Source organism: Anoplopoma fimbria, chromosome 16, assembly GCF_027596085.1.
Source record: "Anoplopoma fimbria isolate UVic2021 breed Golden Eagle Sablefish chromosome 16, Afim_UVic_2022, whole genome shotgun sequence".
Classification (NCBI taxonomy): Eukaryota; Metazoa; Chordata; class Actinopteri; order Perciformes; family Anoplopomatidae; genus Anoplopoma; species Anoplopoma fimbria.
Genome location: NC_072464.1, coordinates 2,151,851 through 2,173,415, shown reverse-complemented (window position 1 = coordinate 2,173,415; position 21,565 = coordinate 2,151,851). Strand labels below are relative to the sequence as shown.

General features: G+C 44.8%; 1 protein-coding gene across 3 annotated transcripts in view; it reads left to right on the top strand.

The window, feature by feature from the left end:
* Window positions 1-21,565, top strand: part of klf12b (Kruppel-like factor 12b) — a 41,458-nt gene that overhangs the window by 5,033 nt on the left and 14,860 nt on the right. For all 3 annotated transcript variants that reach the window (XM_054615325.1, XM_054615326.1, XM_054615324.1), the window contains exons 2-3: window positions 12,429-12,511; window positions 19,652-20,201. In XM_054615325.1, the coding sequence (XP_054471300.1) occupies window positions 12,446-12,511; window positions 19,652-20,201 (616 nt within the window). In that variant the 5' untranslated portion in view covers window positions 12,429-12,445. The remainder of the gene's footprint in view (window positions 1-12,428; window positions 12,512-19,651; window positions 20,202-21,565) is intronic.

The window sequence follows — 21,565 nt, the reverse complement described above, 5'->3', positions numbered from 1 at the left end:
TGTAGCCTGACCAGCTCAGCAATCCAAGTTTTTTTTTTCCCCAGTAATGACACCATCTCTAGAGCAACACACTCAGTGCTTACTGGAAGTGACTCATTTAGCAGAGCTTGCCCCCCGAGACTCTGATTTTAAGGTTGCTCGACATGTTTCCACGGCTTGGATGGAAAGGTATGTCAATAGAAGGGCCAACTGTGTGTTTCCCCCTTTTAGCCGAATACGGCTGGTGGACAAAGGAGAAATGGAAGGACGCCAAGAAAAGAGGATGGAAGAGCGTTCAAAGTCAGCATTTTCAGTGTTGGAGCCTTCTTTTTTTGTTTTGCTGGTTTTACCTAAAGACTTTCCCCCTTTGCAGAATCTTTGGGGAGCTGCTACTTCTCCAGCTTCAGTGCAGATGGTTTCAGCAGACCTGTGTAAAGGATGCTGCAGTGAACTTTGTTTCCAGTTGTGCTGCGGGTCAACTGGTAGGAGAGGAAATTATGCAAACAACATGTGGAATCCATTTTGTGGGTAGGGGGTGCCTGTGGCATTCCACAGTCACTTTTGGCCGTAACTCAACCGAATGTAGGTTCGAGATATGGACCATAACTCCTCTCAATAAGCTACAGCCAGGTATCAGCATGGCGCAGATATAAGTCGAACATAGGGAGGGGGGAAATGATGGAGGTGAAGGTGTGAGCACATGAGTAATGGAGGTAAACACAGCTGCCTGCTTTTATTGAGTGGCGCTGGAGAGCTGGAATGGGTCAAGCCGAGGAGGAAAAACTCGGTGAGCGAAAATATGCAAAAATGTGCGTTTGATGCAGAAAAAGTGTCGGAGCGTCTGAGTGTTTTGATTGGTCCGTTTAGTTGTGTCAGTACTAAGCAACGTTTATTGGATGGGCACTTTGCGACGCTGCACCAAGACGACCCCACAAGACTGTGAAAGTAAACTGCACATGTGTTCGTGTGTCGGCATATAGCTTTGTTTGTATCACAGGAGATAGCGAGTGAGAAAAAAAGGGCACAGGTGCCTGAGCTGATATTATTTCTATTCAACTTGCACACACTGGATACTGTAGATGAGTCAGTGCGTCGGTGCCACTGCGTGCTCGCATTGTGCGCTTATTGTAAAACATCTAGGTCGATCTTCGAGAGTGCATGTGAGTGCACATGTGCCGCGATGCATTCAGTAGACCAGGCCATTGTGAGTAGTATGTACACAGTGCATATGTTGGGGGAAGGGGGATCGCTCACAAACACACACACACATTCAGACATACATGCTGTAACACAAGCACACATACACTGTCAGAGCCTAGGGGGATAACAGGCAGTAGCCTACTCCAAGAATCCCCCATTAGGGCAGAAGTGTACTGGCCTCCCTCAGGGGGGGAGAGGGGAGAGAGAGAGAGAGAGAGAGAGAGAGAAAAAAATGTGGGTGGTTGGTTGTTTGGAAGGATGCAGGTTATTGTGAGGACGGCTAATCTAATGCATCCTACCTCTCCCCGTTAGGGCAAGAGACGAGAGCAGGGTTCCACTCTGTCCCTCTGCTGCAGAACACACAATGGCAGCTTTATAACAATCAAATGAGAGGAAAACCGACGGGGATTCACCTCGTTACACTTTTACCTTCCATGTGTTTCTCACAGGGTTATTTATAATGTGGGCTGTCTACAAAATTTGGTATTTCTCCTTTTTTAATGGTTTCTTCACATAAGAAAGCATTCAATGTTTTTTTTTTATTCCCTGTGAATTCTGTCCGGGATCGTGACCACAATGCACCTCTGTCAGATTCAGAAGATCATTAAGCACCGCAGCGTGGTCACCTCAACTGGGGAGGACCTGTGCACTGAGAGTAAATAAAGGACCAGAACAGAGTCACTGAGTGCATTTTATTTTATTGATTCACTGGAACCAGCCTCTTTCTCTCTATCTAAGTCTACAGTTTGCAGACTTCTCCATAAACATGCAGAGACCACGCAGTGTCTCCCTGAAAGCCTGCGTCGACCTACACACTTTTATCCTGCTCCGCTCGGCTCCACCTCCCCCTCCTTTGGTACAAGTGAGGTTTTTGTGTCAGAGGCTATTTTAGATGCACAGCCACTGACCCCACTGCATTTACCGAGTCTGTGTGTGTGTGTGTTGTGTGTGTGTGTCTGTGTGTGTCTGTGTGTGTGTGTGTGTGTGTGTGTGTGTGTGTGTGTGTGTGTGTGTGTGTGTGTGTGTGTCTGTGTGTGTGTGTCTGTGTGTGAAGGGTGTTCCAGAGAGGTCACCCGATTACGTTGAAGCGAGACGACCTCAGAGTGCATTGGCTCTTTAGGGAGCTGTTTTGTGGCATTAGTTTTTTGGTTTCTGTCCCGCTGAACTAAATCCAGCCCTCGCGCAGAATATTTAACACGCTCTTTAGGATTCGATGACATCAAAATGATCTTCAATTGGTCATAAACCGGTCAGGGATTGTGTCACAAATTGCTTTGACTTGTAAGTGGAAGCTCGCTTGAGTAATGCCACCTCACTTTAGAGCCGTCACGGTCACAGCTTGTTTGGCTGTTCCTCTGCTGCATTTGAGGCAACATGATGCAAGAGGATGTCAGACTCTTCTGTTTACCTCTCTCCGGAGCACTGTGGAGGAGGGTGTGTGTGTGTATGTGTGTCTCAGCGTGTGTGTGTGTACACTGTAGGTGTGTGTGGGTGGCTGTTTGTGTTGAATGGGCATCTATATTCTTCTTTCATGAGCAAAGCTGAAATATTGAGAGACACAGTTGTGTGTGTGTGTGTGTCTCTCTCTCTTAATCGAAGATAAATATGGTTCACTGCGGTTGCAGGCAGAGGTCACAAGGTGTGTGTGTGTGTGTGTTTGTGTGTGTGTGTGTTTGTGTGTGTGTGTGCGGTAGCCAGATTGAGGAACGGAACAGGGACTCAGGAAGTCAGCTCTATAAGAAGTTGGTTTGACACACAGACGGAGGCAGACAAACCAGACAGCGTCTGACTCTTCTTTTTTTCGCTTTGAGTGTTTCCTCTCAGAAGAAGCAGCTTCTTCATTTCCCACAGTTTCACAAGGCCTTAGAAGGGACGGAGGTGGTATTGGCGGAGGTGGGGGAGCTTTCGCAAAAGATTTGAATCACAAAAGATTTGAATCACAAAAGATTTCCCCTTTCACCGATTGAGAAAAAAAATATCTTGTAAGATAAGATAAGATAATCCTTTACATTTATACAGGCTCATAGAGAAATTCAAGGTGAGTTTTTTTTATCCTAACCATCGACATTTTAAAGAGACACTAGAGACATATCTAATTGATGTGTTATGACTGACACAATTTTACTATCACCTGCTTGGTTTAGATTAAGTGTGTTTGGGCTGATGTTAAAGTGTGTGCCAGTGACGGTATATGTGAGATTGTTGTTCAGGATGTTTAGCTGTGTTTCTGTCCTCTGTTTGAGCACCTTTTATTAAAAAATGGAAGTAAACATACTGACACAGTAGAGATGCCGTATGTAGTGTCCACTCAACCATCCTACAATATTTTTTCCATGTGTATACGAGTGTGTGTGTTTGTGTGTGTGGTAGTGGAGGCAGTGGACTTAAACTGCATCCGGCGACCTCATCCCCCTCATCCCGACAGGATTACTGACACAGGATCCCCCTGCCCCTGGCAGAAATAGCAAGGACCCAAGGGCAATCCACCAGAATATGGGAACTTCCGCGGGGCCTTGCTGGTGTGCAAATGTGCCGTGTGTGCGCATGTGTGCGCATGTGTGCGCATGTGTGCGCGCGTGTGTGTGTGTGCGTGTGTGTGTGTGTGTGTGTGTGTGCGTGTGTGTGTGTGTGTGTGTTTTCTGTGCATTTGCATGGTTATGAACTCTATAAATGGAGCTGGTTTCCTCCCAGGGTCTGAGCGCAAGAAGTTCACTGCTCTTTATCACACACAGAATTTCACTTTTTATTACACTGTATACTGTAAATGAAGGAACATTTTTCTTTGCATGAGATGTGTTACAGGACCTCACATAACGAGGTTATTGTGCAGGGATAAGAAAGATGTGGTACTCCACATTGTTGCTGAGCCCATTTACACATACAGATACTGTATCAAACCCCTCTGAACCCAGGCACTTTAGCTGCCCACTTTGAAATAGCTTATCTGAAACTATTAAAGCAAAGGTGTGTGTGGTCTTTGGAGACTTCCACACTGTGCATTTTTTTCTAAACCTCAAAGCTAGTTTTCACCACAACGGAGCTTGATTTGTACTCTGTCGTACGGATCGATCAGATCAATATTCACCCTTTGTCGTCTCCATTCATCCTGCATGTGCATAATGGTTTATTGTCCATCTTCAGGGCTGTCTTAGTCCGTGTCTTTGGATTTTATAAACACTTTTTTATAAAAAAATCTGTGCATAGCATTTTTGGATGATCATTTTGTTGATAATATTCTCATGCAAGGCATAACCATAAAGTCTCAGGGTATTTTGTTGCCGGTGACGTGCTCTTTAAATCAAATCTTATTTTTTTTGTGTTTACCAAGTTATGTGACGTAAAGAAAGAGAACCGTTAGATGGCTCTGAGTGTAGTCATTCATGTGCGCCACATCAAATCCAACTACAAGCGAAGCCCGTACAGCGTCAGGCAGATAGAGGACGACATTCAGTCTAAGTTGATGGGACCTGATAAGATCCCCAAGTTTGGCAGTAAGTCCCAGAGATGAAAACATCCAGTACATGTAAGAGTAAGTGTACTCTGTCTAATAATAACTGTTTTCAGGAAGAAAGCTGTTCCCAGGGGAAAAGGGCAGGGTGTTTTGAGGTAAAGTGCATCAGTTGAGTGCATCTCTAAGGGGGTTTTAACCCTAAAGGGAACTTTTTTCTTTTTTCTTTTCAAGGGTAGTGCATATAAACTGCGGTTTGGTGCCATTGTGCTTGTCAGGGTTTAGTGAAGTCCATGCCGCTATGAGCAGCAGAGGTAGCAGCACTCTGCTCTCTTGAGCCCTGTTCAAAAATGTCCCAGAAGCATCCAAAAGACTCTGCTCCCTGCTCCTGCCAAGGAACGTACGGCTTATGAAATGGAAATTCTGAGACCATTCACAGAGTGCCAGGAATGACTAGAAGAAAAAAAACAAAAAACAGACCATGTCCATCGCAGAACATCCAGGAGTTGAAGTCTGAGGAAGGAACACAAACACCTTGCTTGCAAATGACAAAAAGCCTCATCACTGTTTACTTGGTGTTTGCTGTTTGGGGTTAGGAGCTCCTTAAAGGGGAACTTCAACGGTTTTATACATACAGGTCAGGTAACTCGTAGTGGGGAGCACTGCTCGGTTTTGTGTCTTCTGCAATCTCAGAAACCATCAGCTAGCGACCTGACGACAGATAAGGGGCTATGTTTCTGGGGTTTAGGTGAGGTCAACTGATATCCGAGGCCAAGACTTCCCTTTTTAAGCACTGCTCATGTTTGCAGTCTGATTAGCAATTTGAGATGTGACATTTAAGTTGGAGTTGAGAGACAACTTCAACCACCGGATTGTTTCACAAGTAGCCAGCTGACAAGCTTACTTTAAACCAATACATAGCTAAATCATCATCTCCTCATGGACTGTTAACCTGCAAATCTAAGCCTGCTGGAACGTGATTGGTTAGCGATACCAAAATCTTGTCCAGATGCCTACAGATGTATATATGCAGAATCTGTTTACAGAGATTATGTCTTCCTTGGCTCTGGAGGGAGTTATGTGTAAATGATATGTCTGTTACAAATGTGGGACATCAATTTGAAAGATGTGAAACATTTATCCAGCTGAGACGGTCCAATGAAAAAAAACAATAACAGCATTTTGGGAAATGTAGGATCAAATGTGTTTTTTGTCTACAGACTTTGATCTGCCTCTTGTGAGTGCACAACTCTATAGAAGTGCAACACTAAATTGCTGTTATACACATTTAGATGAAATAACTACTCACATTTAAGTAATTTGAGAGTTCATCTGGAGCTTTGGTCTGAACAGAGGAAGAGAACACAGCGTGGGAGCTTCTTCACTTTGAGTTTTCCACTTGCTCGTCTTAAAAAGTGACTCCACATAGATCTCGTGTGGAGAAAAAGAACTGTAGCACTCTGCAGACAGCAGTGACATTTAGAAGAAAGGGTTGAAGTTTGAACGCTACTTCGCAAAGGCGTGTGATGATGATGATGATGAAGATGAAGAAGAAGATGATTATCACCCCTTCGGACAATCTATTTCTGGTCACACCAAATGACATTTTGGCCATGTAGCTTTTTACTTTTTTCTCTCTTATGATCACGCTTATACACTGTCTTATTTATGCTGTATAAGAAACGGAATAATACAGTGGGGCAAAAAAGTATTTAGTCAGCCACCAGTTGTGCAAGATGAGAGAGGCCTGTAATTTTCATCATAGGTATACCTAAACTATGAGAGACAAAATGAGAAAAAAATCAAAATCATTGTCTGATTTTTAAAGAATATATTTGCAAATTGTGGTGGAAAATAAGTATTTGGTCAATAACAAAAGTTCATCTCAATACTTTGTTATATACCCTTTGTTGGCAATGACAGAGGTCAAACGTTTTCTGTAAGTCTTCACAAGCTTTTCACACACTGTTGCTGGTATTTTGGCCCATTCCTCCATGCAGATCTCCTCTAGAGCAGTGATGTTTTGGGGCTGTCGCTGGGCAACACGGACTTTCAACTCCCTCCACAGATTTTCTATGGGGTTGAGATCTGGAGACTGGCTAGGCCACTCCAGGACCTTGAAATGCTTCTTACGAAGCCACTCCTTCGTTGCCCGGGCGGTGTGTTTGGGATCATTGTCATGCTGAAAGACCCAGCCACGTTTCATCTTCAATGCCCTTGCTGATGGAAGGAGGTTTTCACTCAAAATCTCACGATACATGGCCCCATTCATTCTTTCCTTTACACGGATCAGTCGTCCTGGTCCCCTTGCAGAAAAACAGCCCCAAAGCATGATGTTTCCACCCCCATGCTTCACAGTAGGTATGGTGTTCTTTGGATGCAACTCGGCATTCTTTCTCCTCCAAACACGACGAGTTGAGTTTTTACCAAAAAGTTCTATTTTGGTTTCATCTGACCATATGACATTCTCCCAATCCTCTTCTGGATCATCCAAATGCTCTCTAGCAAACTTCAGACGGGCCTGGACATGTACTGGCTTAAGCAGGGGGACACGTCTGGCACTGCAGGATTTGAGTCCCTGGCGGCGTAGTGTGTTACTGATGGTAGCCTTTGTTACTTTGGTCCCAGCTCTCTGCAGGTCATTCACTAGGTCCCCCCGTGTGGTTCTGGGATTTTTGTTCACCGTTCTTGTGATCATTTTGGCCCCACGGGGTGAGATCTTGCGTGGAGCCCCAGATCGAGGGAGATTATCAGTGGTCTTGTATGTCTTCCATTTTCTAATAATTGCTCCCACAGTTGATTTCTTCACACCAAGCTGCTTACCTATTGCAGATTCAGTCTTCCCAGCCTGGTGCAGGTCTACAATTTTGTTTCTGGTGTCCTTTGACAGCTCTTTGGTCTTGGCCATAGTGGAGTTTGGAGTGTGACTGTTTGAGGTTGTGGACAGGTGTCTTTTATACTGATAACAAGTTCAAACAGGTGCCATTAATACAGGTAACGAGTGGAGGACAGAGGAGCCTCTTAAAGAAGAAGTTACAGGTCTGTGAGAGCCGGAAATCTTGCTTGTTTGTAGGTGACCAAATACTTATTTTACCGAGGAATTTACCAATTAATTCATTAAAAATCCTACAATGTGATTTCCTGGATTCTTTCCCCCCATTCTGTCTCTCATAGTTGAAGTGTACCTATGATGAAAATTACAGGCGTCTCATCTTTTTAAGTGGGAGAACTTGCACAATTGGTGGCTGACAATACTTTTTTGCCCCACTGTAAATGTTAAATTATCAAAAAACTTTATATTGGCTTTATACAAGCTAGTTATTTTCCCTATATTTGAATTTGAATTTATTACTACACGTTTCTATGACATCATATCGTTAAGACAGTGAAACAGATGTCAAAATGTCTGATCCTGGTTGTAACTAAATAGTTTGTTTAAGCATTTTGGCTTTGTAGGGCAGCACGGAACTCTGTGGGTTTTTAAGGTTCAAGTCTTTTCGTATCTTTCTGCCGCTCAAACCGTCGTTATTTGCCTGGGTGCAGTTACTCTTTAAGTGGTAACTCTGCAGGGAACCATGTGAATGGGCTCTCAAGACCGGAATGAGGCCAGCGAGATGAGGTCATGAGCAGACGCAGCTTAACGTGAAGCAGACTGAGGTTGAAAATCAGCTGTGATTCAGCTGTGGCTCTATTGTGTCTACGCTGCTTGCAAACAAGATGAATGCTTCATTACCAAACACATATATTAGACCTTTTATTTTCCAGGCCCAGCAAAGAGCCTCTTAAACTATTCTTTTTTCAGGCGTTCTCTTCGCATGTCGTGAGCAATGTTGCTACTTTTCTTCAAAAGTTGCTGCACTGAGAGAGGAAGGGGAGGAGTGTGCTTATGAAGCTAGCGGTAATAGGGCTGCTTATCAGGCCAATGTGTCACATCGGGGTGTCCAGGGGCACAGAAGAGGGAAGTGAGCCGCGGCAAAGAGGCCAGTTGCACAGAACACAGGAAATGCTCATCTAACATCACCTCACAGCTCCGCCCCTTTTCGTGCATTAGCACTTATAGCGCTAGATAATCATTTGTTCATGATGTGCACATTTTTTTCTTTGCTGTTTCTTTCCCTTTTTCCCCCCCTGCTTTCATCTCTTTGCTAGAGGAGGGGGAGGGAGGGGCAGGGAGGGGGGTCTGTTGGCATTCTTGCACCGTGTGCTTTGCGCTCGACCGGGCCTTGGCTCGGGTCCATATCCCCTCTCTACCCCTCTCTCGCTTCTCTGACTCCCGCCCCTCCTCCTCCTCCTCCCTGCTAAACACCCCCCCCCCCCCCCTCAACCTCTTCAACTCCCCTCGCTCACTTCCCTAACCACTGCTCCTGCCAGCGACTCCAACCAGCCCCCACCCTTGCCCACTTCTCTTGCTATCACCTTCCTTAACACTTCCTCGTGTTTCTCCCATAATTCACTACCCCCTTCCCGTTTCCACTCACCCCTTTTTTTCTTACATCACCCTCTCTCCTATCCGATCCCAGCCCCGTGGCAGCAGGTCCAGCCGCTGCGACACAGATGCACCCGTTTGCTCTGGGCGCTCGACATTGGGAACAAAGCATCGGGGGGGGGGGGCGTCTGTTACAGTGCGTTTTCGGTGCGTGCGTGGCGTCGCGAGTGAGTGAGTGCGAGAGGGGAGATGAGAGGGAAAGCAGAGATGGTACACGCAGCTAGATACTAAATCTGGTTTCACGAGTTTGTTTTAGATTAACTTTCACTCTAACAGAAAAATATCTTCCTTCGCTGTGCGAGCAAACACCCAGAGACGGCGTTAAGCAGGATCACGTTTCCTTTTATAATAATAATAATCAATCCTTTATTAGTCCCACAATGGGGAAATTACAATTCTCTGCATTTAACCCATCCCGGAGGAGCAGTGGGCTGCTAAGAAGCGCCCGGGGAGCAACTTGGGGTTAGGTGTCTTGCTCAAGGACACCTCGGCATGTTGACTGTAGAGGGGTTCCAACCACCAACCTTGTGGTTGCGGGACAAGCGCTCCACCTCGTGTGCCACAGCCCCATATATGTGGAGATTATTCGGTGCGTGTATGGACAGCTGCACATATAGGCATGGATGATGTCACTAGTGCATGAGGTCAACATTTGGTCTCAGAGTTTCAGTCGTTTGCCACCTCTAATTGATCCAGCTGGTCTGTTCAGGGTTGGTTTGCACCGGCCTTTATCCTTCCACTCCAGCTATTTGCTATCGCCTCCATCAGCACGGAGCCGATCAGCCAACTTGGAGATGGTGGACCTGAGGTCATGGATGTGGCTGTGCAGTGGGAGTTTCAGTTGACACTTTGAAATGCATTAGCAGACACACAAGTAAGCATAAACAGAAAAAAAGCGAAGAGAGCAGCAATACGCTGAAATATGTATATATATATTTTTTTTCGCTGCTCCGACTGGCCTCAATCTTCACCTGCTCCCTATACCTATTTTTTTTTTCATTGGAGGGATTTGGTGGGGACGGGAGGGCGGGTATAGGAGAGAGAGCGAGAAATTAGATGCCTCAACACTCCACTGCCCTCCTCTCTTCATCCAACTCCCCCACACACCTGGGATGGCCATTTCATTTCAGAGTGCAGCAAATGGAAAGGTGATCTTAATCTACCCTGTCCCCCCCCTCCCCTCGCTCTCTCCATCTCCCACACACAGAGCCTCATACCGCTGATGGACAGCACACTGCTGCTTGCCTAAACCTGCCGCACAGCAGACCAAATGTAGTGACAGAGAACACTGGATGGTACATCAGTTTATTACCTTGAGCAAAGTCTCCTCATTTCAAGCTCAATCACAGTTTCTTTAAAATCTCTTTTGGTTTGTGATCCTCAAGTGCTAACTGGCCATCGCGCTCCTTTCAAAGGAGAAAAAGCAGTTGACTCCGGTATAAGTGTTTCGACGTGACACCCCCCCCGTTAGCTCATTACTCAGTGTTAACCCTGTCTTTCACCGCTGTTAGCTCATTGGTCATTACAGTCACAAGTGGACGTATGCAACTTCCATTGATTTCCTATGAACAGCCCGCTGCAGGCCAGTTCATTAGGGAGGTGATCTCAGGCACCACTGGATTAGCTGGGCTGTAGGCACATCATAAGAAGGTGGTTGCTCTCGAGAAATGTGCAACTCTGACAAGCTGTGCAAAGGTGTTTTTCCTCCCAGTAACAGGAGTGCATAGCATAAAAAACAAATAAGTTACGATAAGGTAAAACTTTTTGGAGGCTCAAAAAATAACCTTTTAAAAATGTGAAATTTTGAACCATGAGTAAAATTAAGTCTTTATCTGAAGTGTCTCCTTCCTAAAAATATATCTGTTTTTCTCTGAGAGGGAGAAAAAGCCTCAATGGTGGTCATCTTTGAGGAAAACAAAACCTTCACTTTCTGCCTCCTCTCTCTTCCTCTCCTCAAACACATGGCTCGAGGCTGGACTAGGCTGCAACCGCCCAGCCGTTACCATGGCAACGCTATCTGGGCCTACCAAGACCTGAAGCCGAAGGACATCCTGGACAACAATACAATAGCAGCACAGCCAGGGTACCTGAGGGACTTAGACCTGAGAGGGGAGATCTGGGGGGGTTGCAGATTGAGAGAGCAAATCCTCCCTCTTTCTCTGCCTCCCTCGCACACTAAACACAGTCAGGATGAGCCTTTTTCTTGAGAGCCTAAGAGCTGCTGGAACAATACGTGGCTTTAAATGATCTTTTATTTTGCAATTCTTATTGAAATCTGTAAAAAGAGATGTATTTGATAACTATCTTGAGTGGATTTTCTGGTGAGTAAAATAAATCTTGTTTATTGGACAAGCCACATGGATGTTAGATTTGAGATGGTTAGAATAGTTTGATTGTCGGGCAACCAGCCGAAGAGAAAGGGTATGGATATATGTCATCTGTGATTGGCCGAGCTTTTTTCCCCCTCGCTGTGACAGTGGTCACGGTGGCTCCGGCGCTGCTGACTGCGAGGACCGGGCCACACGTCCTACTTCTGGTGCCAGCCGTGAAGAGTAATAGAGATGTTTAGAGTCGATTTGCCTCGCTTGCATTCCTCCATGTACTGCTGCTAAAATAATAAGAGGAAGGGTTACCTCAGGTCGGCCCCAAACTGGGGGGGGGGGGATACGAACATGCATTGTTGTCATTGGCTCCGTCTGAGTATCCCCTCTTAAAGCCACAGCGCGGTGCTGAGGAGCACGGCACCGATGCCCCCTTTGCAGAGGCACAGTGCTCCGAGGCAGCAGTGGGGGGGGGGGGGTGTTTGTGTGTGTTTGCATATGTGTCAGCGTGTGATATTAATGTAACGTGTATCATCATGAGTTTGAAATAATATGTTCTATTCCCGAGTATCATTTTTGTATTATTTTATCGTGTCAGTGGTTGGAGAGGAAACGTTGTATGGCTCTGCTGTTGAGTAACAGTGTATCAAAGCAAGTATTTGTACTCCATGGAACCCTTAAGAGGATTTTTAGTCAGTGTTATGAGGCGTAGTAGCCCTGCAGCAGTCCACCAGGCAATTGAAAATCTCCATCACGGAGAAGAGGGAAGTCATGCTGTGCAATGACTGAGTTTACACAGTTTGTGTGCATCTTTTGTTTGTTAGCTTCTGTCAGCTTTTGAAACATGAATTTGTGTCTATTTAAAGTGTGTTTATCTCCCAGTGGGTGCAGGCACAACATCGTGGATGTCCATGTGTGAACAACAAGAGTGTGGGGACCTGCTTAGTCATGCTAAAACACCCGTCTTACACCTCCTCTGTTTCCTTTTTTGCAGGCAGACTAAGAAACAGGATGTTAATGCTTGACGGAATGCCTGCAGTCCGAGTCAAAGCTGAGCCCCTGGAATCGGAACAAGGGGTAAGAGTGCAGTTGTTTTCCAGACAATTCAACCTTTTTTTTTTTTCCTGCCTTCCTTTACGCCTTTTCCTCCTCCTGGCAATGGGCTTCGTAATTACTCCCAGGCCTAAGCAAGTGAGCGAGAGAGAGAGAGAGAGAGTGAGTGAGTGTGGGGGACTATGAGGAGTGGTCGGAGAGCATGGTAGTAAGCAGGAAGGGGAGAGGAACCGAAGAGAGGAGGAGAGCCACAGCTGGAGCAGGAATGCATCGGGGAGGGGGTTTGGGGGGGGGCGGTGACTGGGGCCAGCGGAGAGTCTGTTCTGGCTAGGGGGACGATTGCGCAGATGTAGATGATGCTCAGGGGAGGAGGGTCACACGGGAAAAATCTAAATCTTATCTATCTCAGTGTGTCCTTCCCCCCTTTACGTCCCCTCAATTTCCCTTCATCCTCCCCTTACCCTTCTTCTTCTTCTTCACAATTACACGCGAGGAATCTCAGTCCCTCTTGCGCACAAGTGTAACCAGACAAACACAATTGTGCTCTTCCTCCGCAAACAGCTCCATCTCTCTGCGTTGTTTCTATCACTTAATAAAAATGTATCACACAAAAGTTGATTGCCACTACAAGAGTTGTGAGCATTTTTAAATTTGCACCGGGAGTCTCTCGTCTTTGATGAGGAGTCTTTATTCAAAACGCACAATTCTATCTCATTTATTAGTTTTATGTTCAAATAGACATGTGCATGTATTGACCATGTTAGGAGTAGTGGAGGTGCCTCATGCCAGGTTTTTCACGGCCCACGTACAGTAACAGTGCTCTCTGGTCCTACATACCTAGAAATAAAGTGGTCTTGTTATGGAGAAGCTGTTGCTAGGCTACAAGGGCTTTTTGTGTGGCTGCCACAGCTGTGTGTTCATCGGTTGCAGGCCACTTAATATTTGTAATCATGATGAATTAGTGTTCGGTTATTATTGATTTACATTCATAACGTATCGATAATATCCTGGCCCCAAACGTATCGCAGAGGGCGCTCCGTGGGAGAGGAGCTAAATACTTGCTGTTGAGACAAAAAAAAATAGAGCATTAGCTCGTGATGGATGAGAAAAATAGCAGCTGCTGATAACCTATCGGGTTGCCTCGATTGTTTGGCTGCGTAGGTGCTTAGTATTGATAAGAATCAAATCTGTCTCCCCGCATCTAAGGGCTTGAAAGAGAGGCAGCAGGTGGCCGGCTTTCTGGGTGTCCCTGCTCTCAGCTGTGGCTCAAGGGTTTGAGAGCCTGTGCTCCCGAGCTGCTACCTGTTACCTGGGTTTTTTAATTCATTCTTCATACGTGCAGTGATGTCAGTCACAGACAGGATGTGAGCACTGCAGCCCACAAGGCTGTTTTGAAATGCGCCGAGATCCAAATCTTCACCCTAGCAGACTGTGCTTCACTTTCTAGACGGCAGATGCAGACAGACAGATCAGCGGCGCTGCAGAAATGTGGTCTTCATTTGGATGGGTGGCGGGGGGCCAAGGGCTTGCTGGAAATGGTCTGCCTTGTTAGACGATTCACCCGCAAGGGGCTGGAAAATCTGCCCTGCTAACCAGTATCCCCTAATAAAGACAATGGCATGAGGACAGAGGCAGGCAGGCGGGTCGAGCATATCGTTATGTGTGTGTGTGTGTGTGTGTGTGTGTGTCAGAGCGTGTAAGTATGTGTAGGTTTGAGCGCATACATGTGTTTGTAACTGTCAAAATGAGAGCAGTGGGTGGCTTAAGTTTTCCATTTGTGCCGGTTGAGATGCGTCTGAGAACCTAACCTGTTTTCACTTTTGTGTAACACTATACGCTCTGTTGTTTTGACCTTTTCCACACGAGTGTTCTCAGTTTCGCACGGGAGCTACAGCAGGATTGGCCAATTTTTAACAGGTTGTTAGTAACTGAGTGTATTCCCAACTGTCATGATCCAACAAACAGAGAGGCTACAATAAAGAGTGAGTCAGATAGCACATTCCTTTAAATAAAATTAAAAGTGGAATCCACCAGTCTCCCGTTCTCTCAGGTGCTTTTACAACAACAACACATACACAAATGTGCATACACAAATAAGAAATTTGAACCAACGCGTTATTTGTTTAAAATCATTTGAACACACGTTGCTTGAAATTAACAAAAATGGAGAATGATTGTTTCTATCTGCCTCCACTACTCCACTTGATTGAGAAGCTAACGTAACTGATGTAGTTGCATTTGCGTTAGCTAAAAGAACAGCCTCAACATAGCTTACAGAAATGGCAGCAGGAAATGCAGAGAGGCAGCTAGAATGTGAAAAGGAATTTTGAGTTTCAGCAGATCATTTCAGATCAAAAGGTACATCTTTTCCCCACATTTTCATGCTAGCTAAAAGTTGAAATAAATATTGACAGCTGTTTTGGTCAGTGGCTTAAGTTAGTGTTAGCTAATGTAAGCTTGCTCGATTTTGTTGATTAACAGTTAGCTAGCTTAACATACCTTGTGTGCTACCTTTTATCAAATAACAAAAAGACGTTTTAGTGATTTAATCAGAAGCAACGACGCATTACCTACAGTAAGGGCACATTTGATGACTTGCAGTCAACTAGCTCCAAGTCAAATCCCAAACACAAACTGGAAAAAAATGTTGGGAAATTCTATATGCTATGATTTTGTTAGCCGCTAAGCTAGCAACGTCTGCCATTTTTACTCATTAGCTATTAATAACTTGCTGCACGTAACTAACTGTGTGGCTCATTGCTTTTATGAAGGTGCTAGAAACAAAAGACACCTACATTCAGCAAATCAAAGATATTCATAATTATTTAACTGTTCCAGTTAATATGTGGGTATTTGACTGCCAACCAAATGTAGACTATAACTGATATCCTTTTTCAGATATTTCAGAGTGTAAAAATCTTATAACTCTGACTATTTATGGTGACACTTTCTAAATGACCTCGCATATCTTTAGCATTTCTGATCTTTCTTGTCAGTCATTATTCAACATATGGCCTAAGTTTGCACTGATATATATGCAATAAGTAAGTACGGGCCTGATTCAGAATTAAATTGCATTAACCGGTATGCATAGATTTTGCCACAACAGCTTCAAACATGGCTCATCCAATCAGAAAAACACATCTGTTTTGTTAATCACAATATATTGCTCAACAGCATTCAGATTCCACTTGTGGTTGGCACAAATACATTATCTTTGGCTTCCTCCCTTTCCTTTGACTTCTTTCAGAAGTAGGGAGAGCTGGTGATACTGCAGAACTTCCGTAGTCAACTAGACACACTCTGAGAGCACTTACCGAGAAAGACAAGATTTCCACACAGAGATCAGCCTCAATGGATCTAATGACTTCAAAGCCTCGAGGCAGTATGGCTCCCGGCGGTCCGTGACACTCACATTCTATACAGAACATGCAAACACAGAGATATCCCGTGCAAAAGCAGCTGGATGATAGCCTGAGGGTCTGTCAAGAAAGGCTGCATGGAGTTGATGCGGGAGTTGAAGCACTGAGGACATTTGACACCACAAACATGGATATTATAAATCAAGTGATATTTCATTTGAAATGGTTCTCAAGGTAAAGCTGTGGAGCGACAACTTAGAAAGATAGTTAAATGGCAGATTTACATGCTGGAATAAAATCAAATGAAAACTTAGGTACCAAGGGTGGGGTCTCGCCTGGTAGCCCAGTGGTTACTGTACATGCCCTATAACCTCAGTCATGTGTTTGATTTTGTCCATGAGACCTTTGTTGGGTGTCAAACCCCTCTTTCCACCATTTCTACATTGTTCTCCCCCAAATAAAGAAGAAAATGCCCAAAAGAGAGAGAGAGACAAGACTAAACTAGACTACATTGCGGTGACAAGTTAATTTGCATTTTTTTAAAGGTGCAGTGTGTAGGATTTGGCAGCATCTAGCAGTGTGGTTACAGATTGTGACCAACTGAAGCTTCTCTTGTGTGCAGAGCGTGGTTGCAGATGTGAAAACGTGAATGTCCCAGTCTAGAGTCAGTGCTTGGTTTGTCTGTTCTAGGCTACTGTTGAAACATGGCGGCTGGCTCTGTGAAGAGGACCCACTCAGTATGTAAATGAACAGCTCATTATAAGGTAACAAAAACTTACCTTATTTTCAGGTGATAATATACTAAAGAAAATATACTTATTAATATCATATTCCAATTAATAAATTCCCCGCATTGCTACACAATTTTCCTTTACATGTTCATATACCTCTCATAAATGCTAAATAGAGGGGTTCAAAGTAGACTGTTCCACTCCCTGCTGATTAGCTTGTGATATTGTGAGTAAAACAACAATGAGCACAACTTATTCTTTCTCTGCAAACTCACAGTCACATGATTATCCACCCAACAGAGTGATAACTTAACAATCACCTCAGGGATATATTAGCATTATGAGTGGGCACAACAACTCCACTGCCGACAGTTGCAATTCGAACATGGAGCATCGGGTTAGGAATAATAAAGAAGAGCTTGCATCAGCTGATTGGCATTATCTACTTCATTCCTGCTTCATCATCAGTGGCTCATTCATTCGCTCCACGCTTATAGCAGCCTCCTCCTACACCTCACTCTGTTGTGTTGAATCTTTTAGTATACTAATTAACAAATACTATATTTTTGACTTTGCCATCTTATAATTTGATATGTCTTTAATAAGTGAGGTTAGTCCTCCCAGAGGAATTCTCATTCTGTTTTCTTCAGCCAAATATAACTATTTAACTATCAACTATAAATGGTAGTTTGTTTTTTGAAGGAAGTGTCTCTAACGGATTTATACTACTAGAAGTTTCTACAAAGGAGTCATCCAATTTTTCAGGCTGGTGTCATCCAGCGTTCTTAGCCATACCTATGAAAAATATTGTGCTGTAATTTGTAGATATCCCACAGTAATTAGTTTAGTTAGTTTGTTATCCACATAGTCATGAATGCAGAAGTATCCACACAGTGCAGCGTGGAGGGAGATGGGTGGGTCCAACAAACAGAGATCCTTCACCCTACATACCGCTGTTCGTTCCCTGTGGGAAATGAGAAGTCACGTTGATGTATTTGTCACGTCACTTAAATAGTTCGTAGTAAGGTGCTGTTCATAGTAATCAACCCAAACAAGAATCTTTTCCTAAACCTTTCTAATAATTTCAAGATCTTTTCCTAAACCTAACTCCGAATTTCCAAATCTATTCCTAAACCTAACTTAGTATTTCACAATCTTTCCCTTAACTTAGCTAAATAGTTTTTTTTGCCTAAGTATAACACAATCCTTACCTAAGCCTAACCAGGTAGTATTGTTGCCAAAAACCAGCTGAGTTGTTTGCTGTCAAGACAGATAATTTGAAAGACCGTATGCATGTTATGAGCGTTAACTGACTTGCCTTCTTTTGTAGGGAAACACAGGAAAAATTAGGATTAACTTTTCATAAGATATTATACGAACCGATGTTAACACTAGGGTTAAGCTTATTTAAGTTGTCATACCTGGGGCTGTTTATATTCACATGACATGTAAAAAAGCCTTCAATTACAATATAATAGTACAATTGATTTAAACTACAATGCCCCCCCCCCCCCCCCCAAAAAAAAAAAAAAAAAAACATAAAAACAGTAAATTGCTTGGTGGGTAGCATTATGAAGCAGGCTATAATGTGCTGTGAACCCTGACCTTGACACCACTGACCCTGAGCTGAACCCTACAGGATCAAGAGGTCATCAGAGGCCATATTTCATGAGGTAGGGTTTGTTTTCCAACTGAGGAGGAGTTACACAGGAAGATTCATGGGGTCATAACACCGACTGTAGGCCGAAAAAACGAGTATACAAGTCTGGAGTAAAAATAGCAGGCTACTACATAAAAGAACACACACACACACACACACACACACACACACACACACACACACACACACACACACACACACACACACACACACACACACACACACACACACACCACTCAGAAGAATTCGTAATTCACCACACATCCACTCTCAGCCAGCATTACGTAAGGGGAAAGAAATGTCAGTCTCCATAACAAAAGTGAGGATGAGAATCCATGGCACAGAATGTTTTTTTCATATCTGTGGCAGCTGCGATCGGAGCGCGGGTTTTTGGTTTTTCCCTCTACTTTAATAAGCTTTTTCCTGTATGATAAGTAAAAATCCTGGATGTTCTCACTCCCTGATGGCCCTAAATGTGACTGAGCCTCTAAAGGGATCAAGTGTGAGGATCAACACCACAAACCTGAGCACCCCTCCCACACTCGAACACAGTGAGTCCAGATCTGCCACCTCACATTATAACAATAGACGGGAGGAGCCCAGAGAAACAAATAACTAGCAGCAAAGTGAGATTCACTCTTTCTACTGTGTGTGTGTTCGTCATTATATTGTTTTCCAAGTAAACCGGTTCCCTGAAACTTGCGCGGACAGACGGAGCGCTTGTGTTACAGTCTGCTCCGGTGTTTAGTGAAAGATGTGTGGAGGGATGATCCGAGCCACCAGCGTTTGGCCTTAGAAGGCCCATCGCTGAGAGACAGAGAGAAAGCCGGTCAGGAAATTGAGCCCATATGAATGTTTTTCCACCGTCACAGAGGAGATTTAGGGGAGCAGCTCTCTTGGGAGCCAAGAGAGCTGCTCTTCTGTGGGAGTGATGGAAAACAGGAGGAAGGAGGGAGAGAGAGAGAGAGAGAGCAGGCCCACGCTGACAGAAAAGTAGAGGAGGCGAGTGTGAGAGACACTATCTGCTCCGTTGTTCATCTGTGTATGACATCATGCTAACCAGGAGGAGCTGAACGCTTGAATGAACACGAGGAAATGAACTGCTCCCTTCCCAATAACTGTCACTGCGTATACCTTTCTGACATGTCTCTATCATGCTGTGTTATTGCTCCTGACGCTGAGCACATGCACAAAAACAATTATCTGAATTCATTAACACTTTCCAGCCTGACCGTTTGCAGACAGAATAATTATGCAGGAGAAGTGATATAACATGTTTTTCTATAAATACCTAAATTCTGTACAGATTTCTTCACTTATTTCCTTCCTTCCAGTTGTGTGGCTGGTCTAGTGTATTTAAAAAAAAAAAAAAAAAATGAATCTAACATCCCTGCTTCTTCTGCTTCCACAGTCACCTAAAGTGCGGCCTTACTCTGCGATGGACGGCGTGCCCTTCTTCCTCAGCAGAGTCAAAGCGGAGCCCCCAGAAGACCTGCTGGCCCACGACCTGCACTTCCACACACAGACCGAGCCCGTCGACCTGTCGATCAACAAGCCCCGCCCCTCCTCCTCGTCCACCACCCCTACCACCACCTCGTCATCCTCCCCGCTCAGATACGCCTTCTCCCCCTCATCTTTATCGTCGTCATCCTCCTCATCATCCTCCTCCTCGCCGTCGGTCATCACCTCGGCCTCATCGGTGCTCACGCCGGGCCCCCTGGTCGCGCCCGGAGGCGGGGTGAGAGGTCAGCCGTATTTGCACATCCTGCACTCTGTGCCGCCGCCCCCGTCCAGCCCCCTGAGCCTGCATGGAGCGGGCAAGCTGGCCAGCCATGTCCACCGCATCCCAGTCGTGGTGCAGTCGCTGCCCCTCATGTACACCACTGCCGTCCGATCGCCCTCCAGCCTCAACAACGCCATCATGCTACCTCTGCTGGATGAGGTGAAGAGCCAGGGCAAAGGTGAGGGAGACCACGCTCTCAGAATTTACTCCATATTCATATGTCTGACTGTGGTCTTTTGGGATTTCTATGAAACTTCTTAAATCATTCAGTTAAACAATATAATCTCCTAGTTGCTCCAGCAAGGAAAGATGATGCATAATGATTCAGACTTTTTGCCTCACGATTATATGAGTTTTAAATTAGTTTTACATAAATTAAGCTGTCTGAAGTTTCTCCACCAACTGAGAAATTAGAAATTATTTTATTTTATTTTTTCATTAATAATTTTAATTATGTTGGCAACCTTCGCAATACACTTCAACTATATTCTTGCTAAGGGTTAATTAAAAACCTCCCAAAATAATGAAACACCCCCCCAAAATAATCGGAAACCTTTTAAAGAGATGGAATAAAAAATAGTCCATGTCTGATTAGACCGGGTCAAAAACAAGGGATGACTAAGACAGCATGCAGGCTGCAACTCCTATTTATATGGTCTGAGATATACAAATGACAAGATTTCTATATATGTCTACCCAGATGTCCTTAGTCAAACTACTTGCAAACACACCGCTGTGAGCGCTGACTGTGTGTGTACATTATTTTAGAGCCGGCCCCTCAGGCGGCGATGTTCCCTCATCAGAGTGAAGATGAGTTTCACAGTTTGAAAAGACTCTTCATTCTTCATCCAACAGAGTTTTTTGCTCTTGAACAATCTCTGGTGCAGGTAACCGGGGCCACACCGGCTGTTGCCCTTTCTTTCTTTCTTTCTCTCTATCGAAACCCTAACATCCTACATAGTGTTGAGCATTACTGTAGACCTACGCCGGCCTGGCCTCCACCGTGTTGTTGGTTTTCTCTCTGGGTGTGGTTTTACTGCCAACCACTGGGAGTGAGCCCACAGTAGGTGTTTCTGTCCAACTCTGAGCCACACACAGGCCAACTGTTGGTTGTAAAAACCAACAGTTGTGCTTCATGTCACTCCCTGCAGGATGGACGAACACATTCAGAACCCGTGTGTGTACTGTACATACAAGCAAACACGTGTAATTAGAGCGTGAAGTCAGAGAGACACTTGGTCGGCCTGGGTGGGGTTGTCCCCTTAGAGACGGGCGTTTCACGTCTGCTCCGGAGGACAGAAGAGGGAAGAAGGACGGACAGGAAAGAAAAACAAGACTTGCATAAGAGGGTGTGGATGGATATTGAAGATGGGTGGCACCTACACAAACACATGGACAAACACACACACACACACTCACTCACACATACACACATACACACATACACACACACACACACACACACACACACACACACGCACAGTCCGACATCAGCTCTGCCCGCCTCTGAAAGCACAAGGCACTGAGGAAACGGGCTGAAGG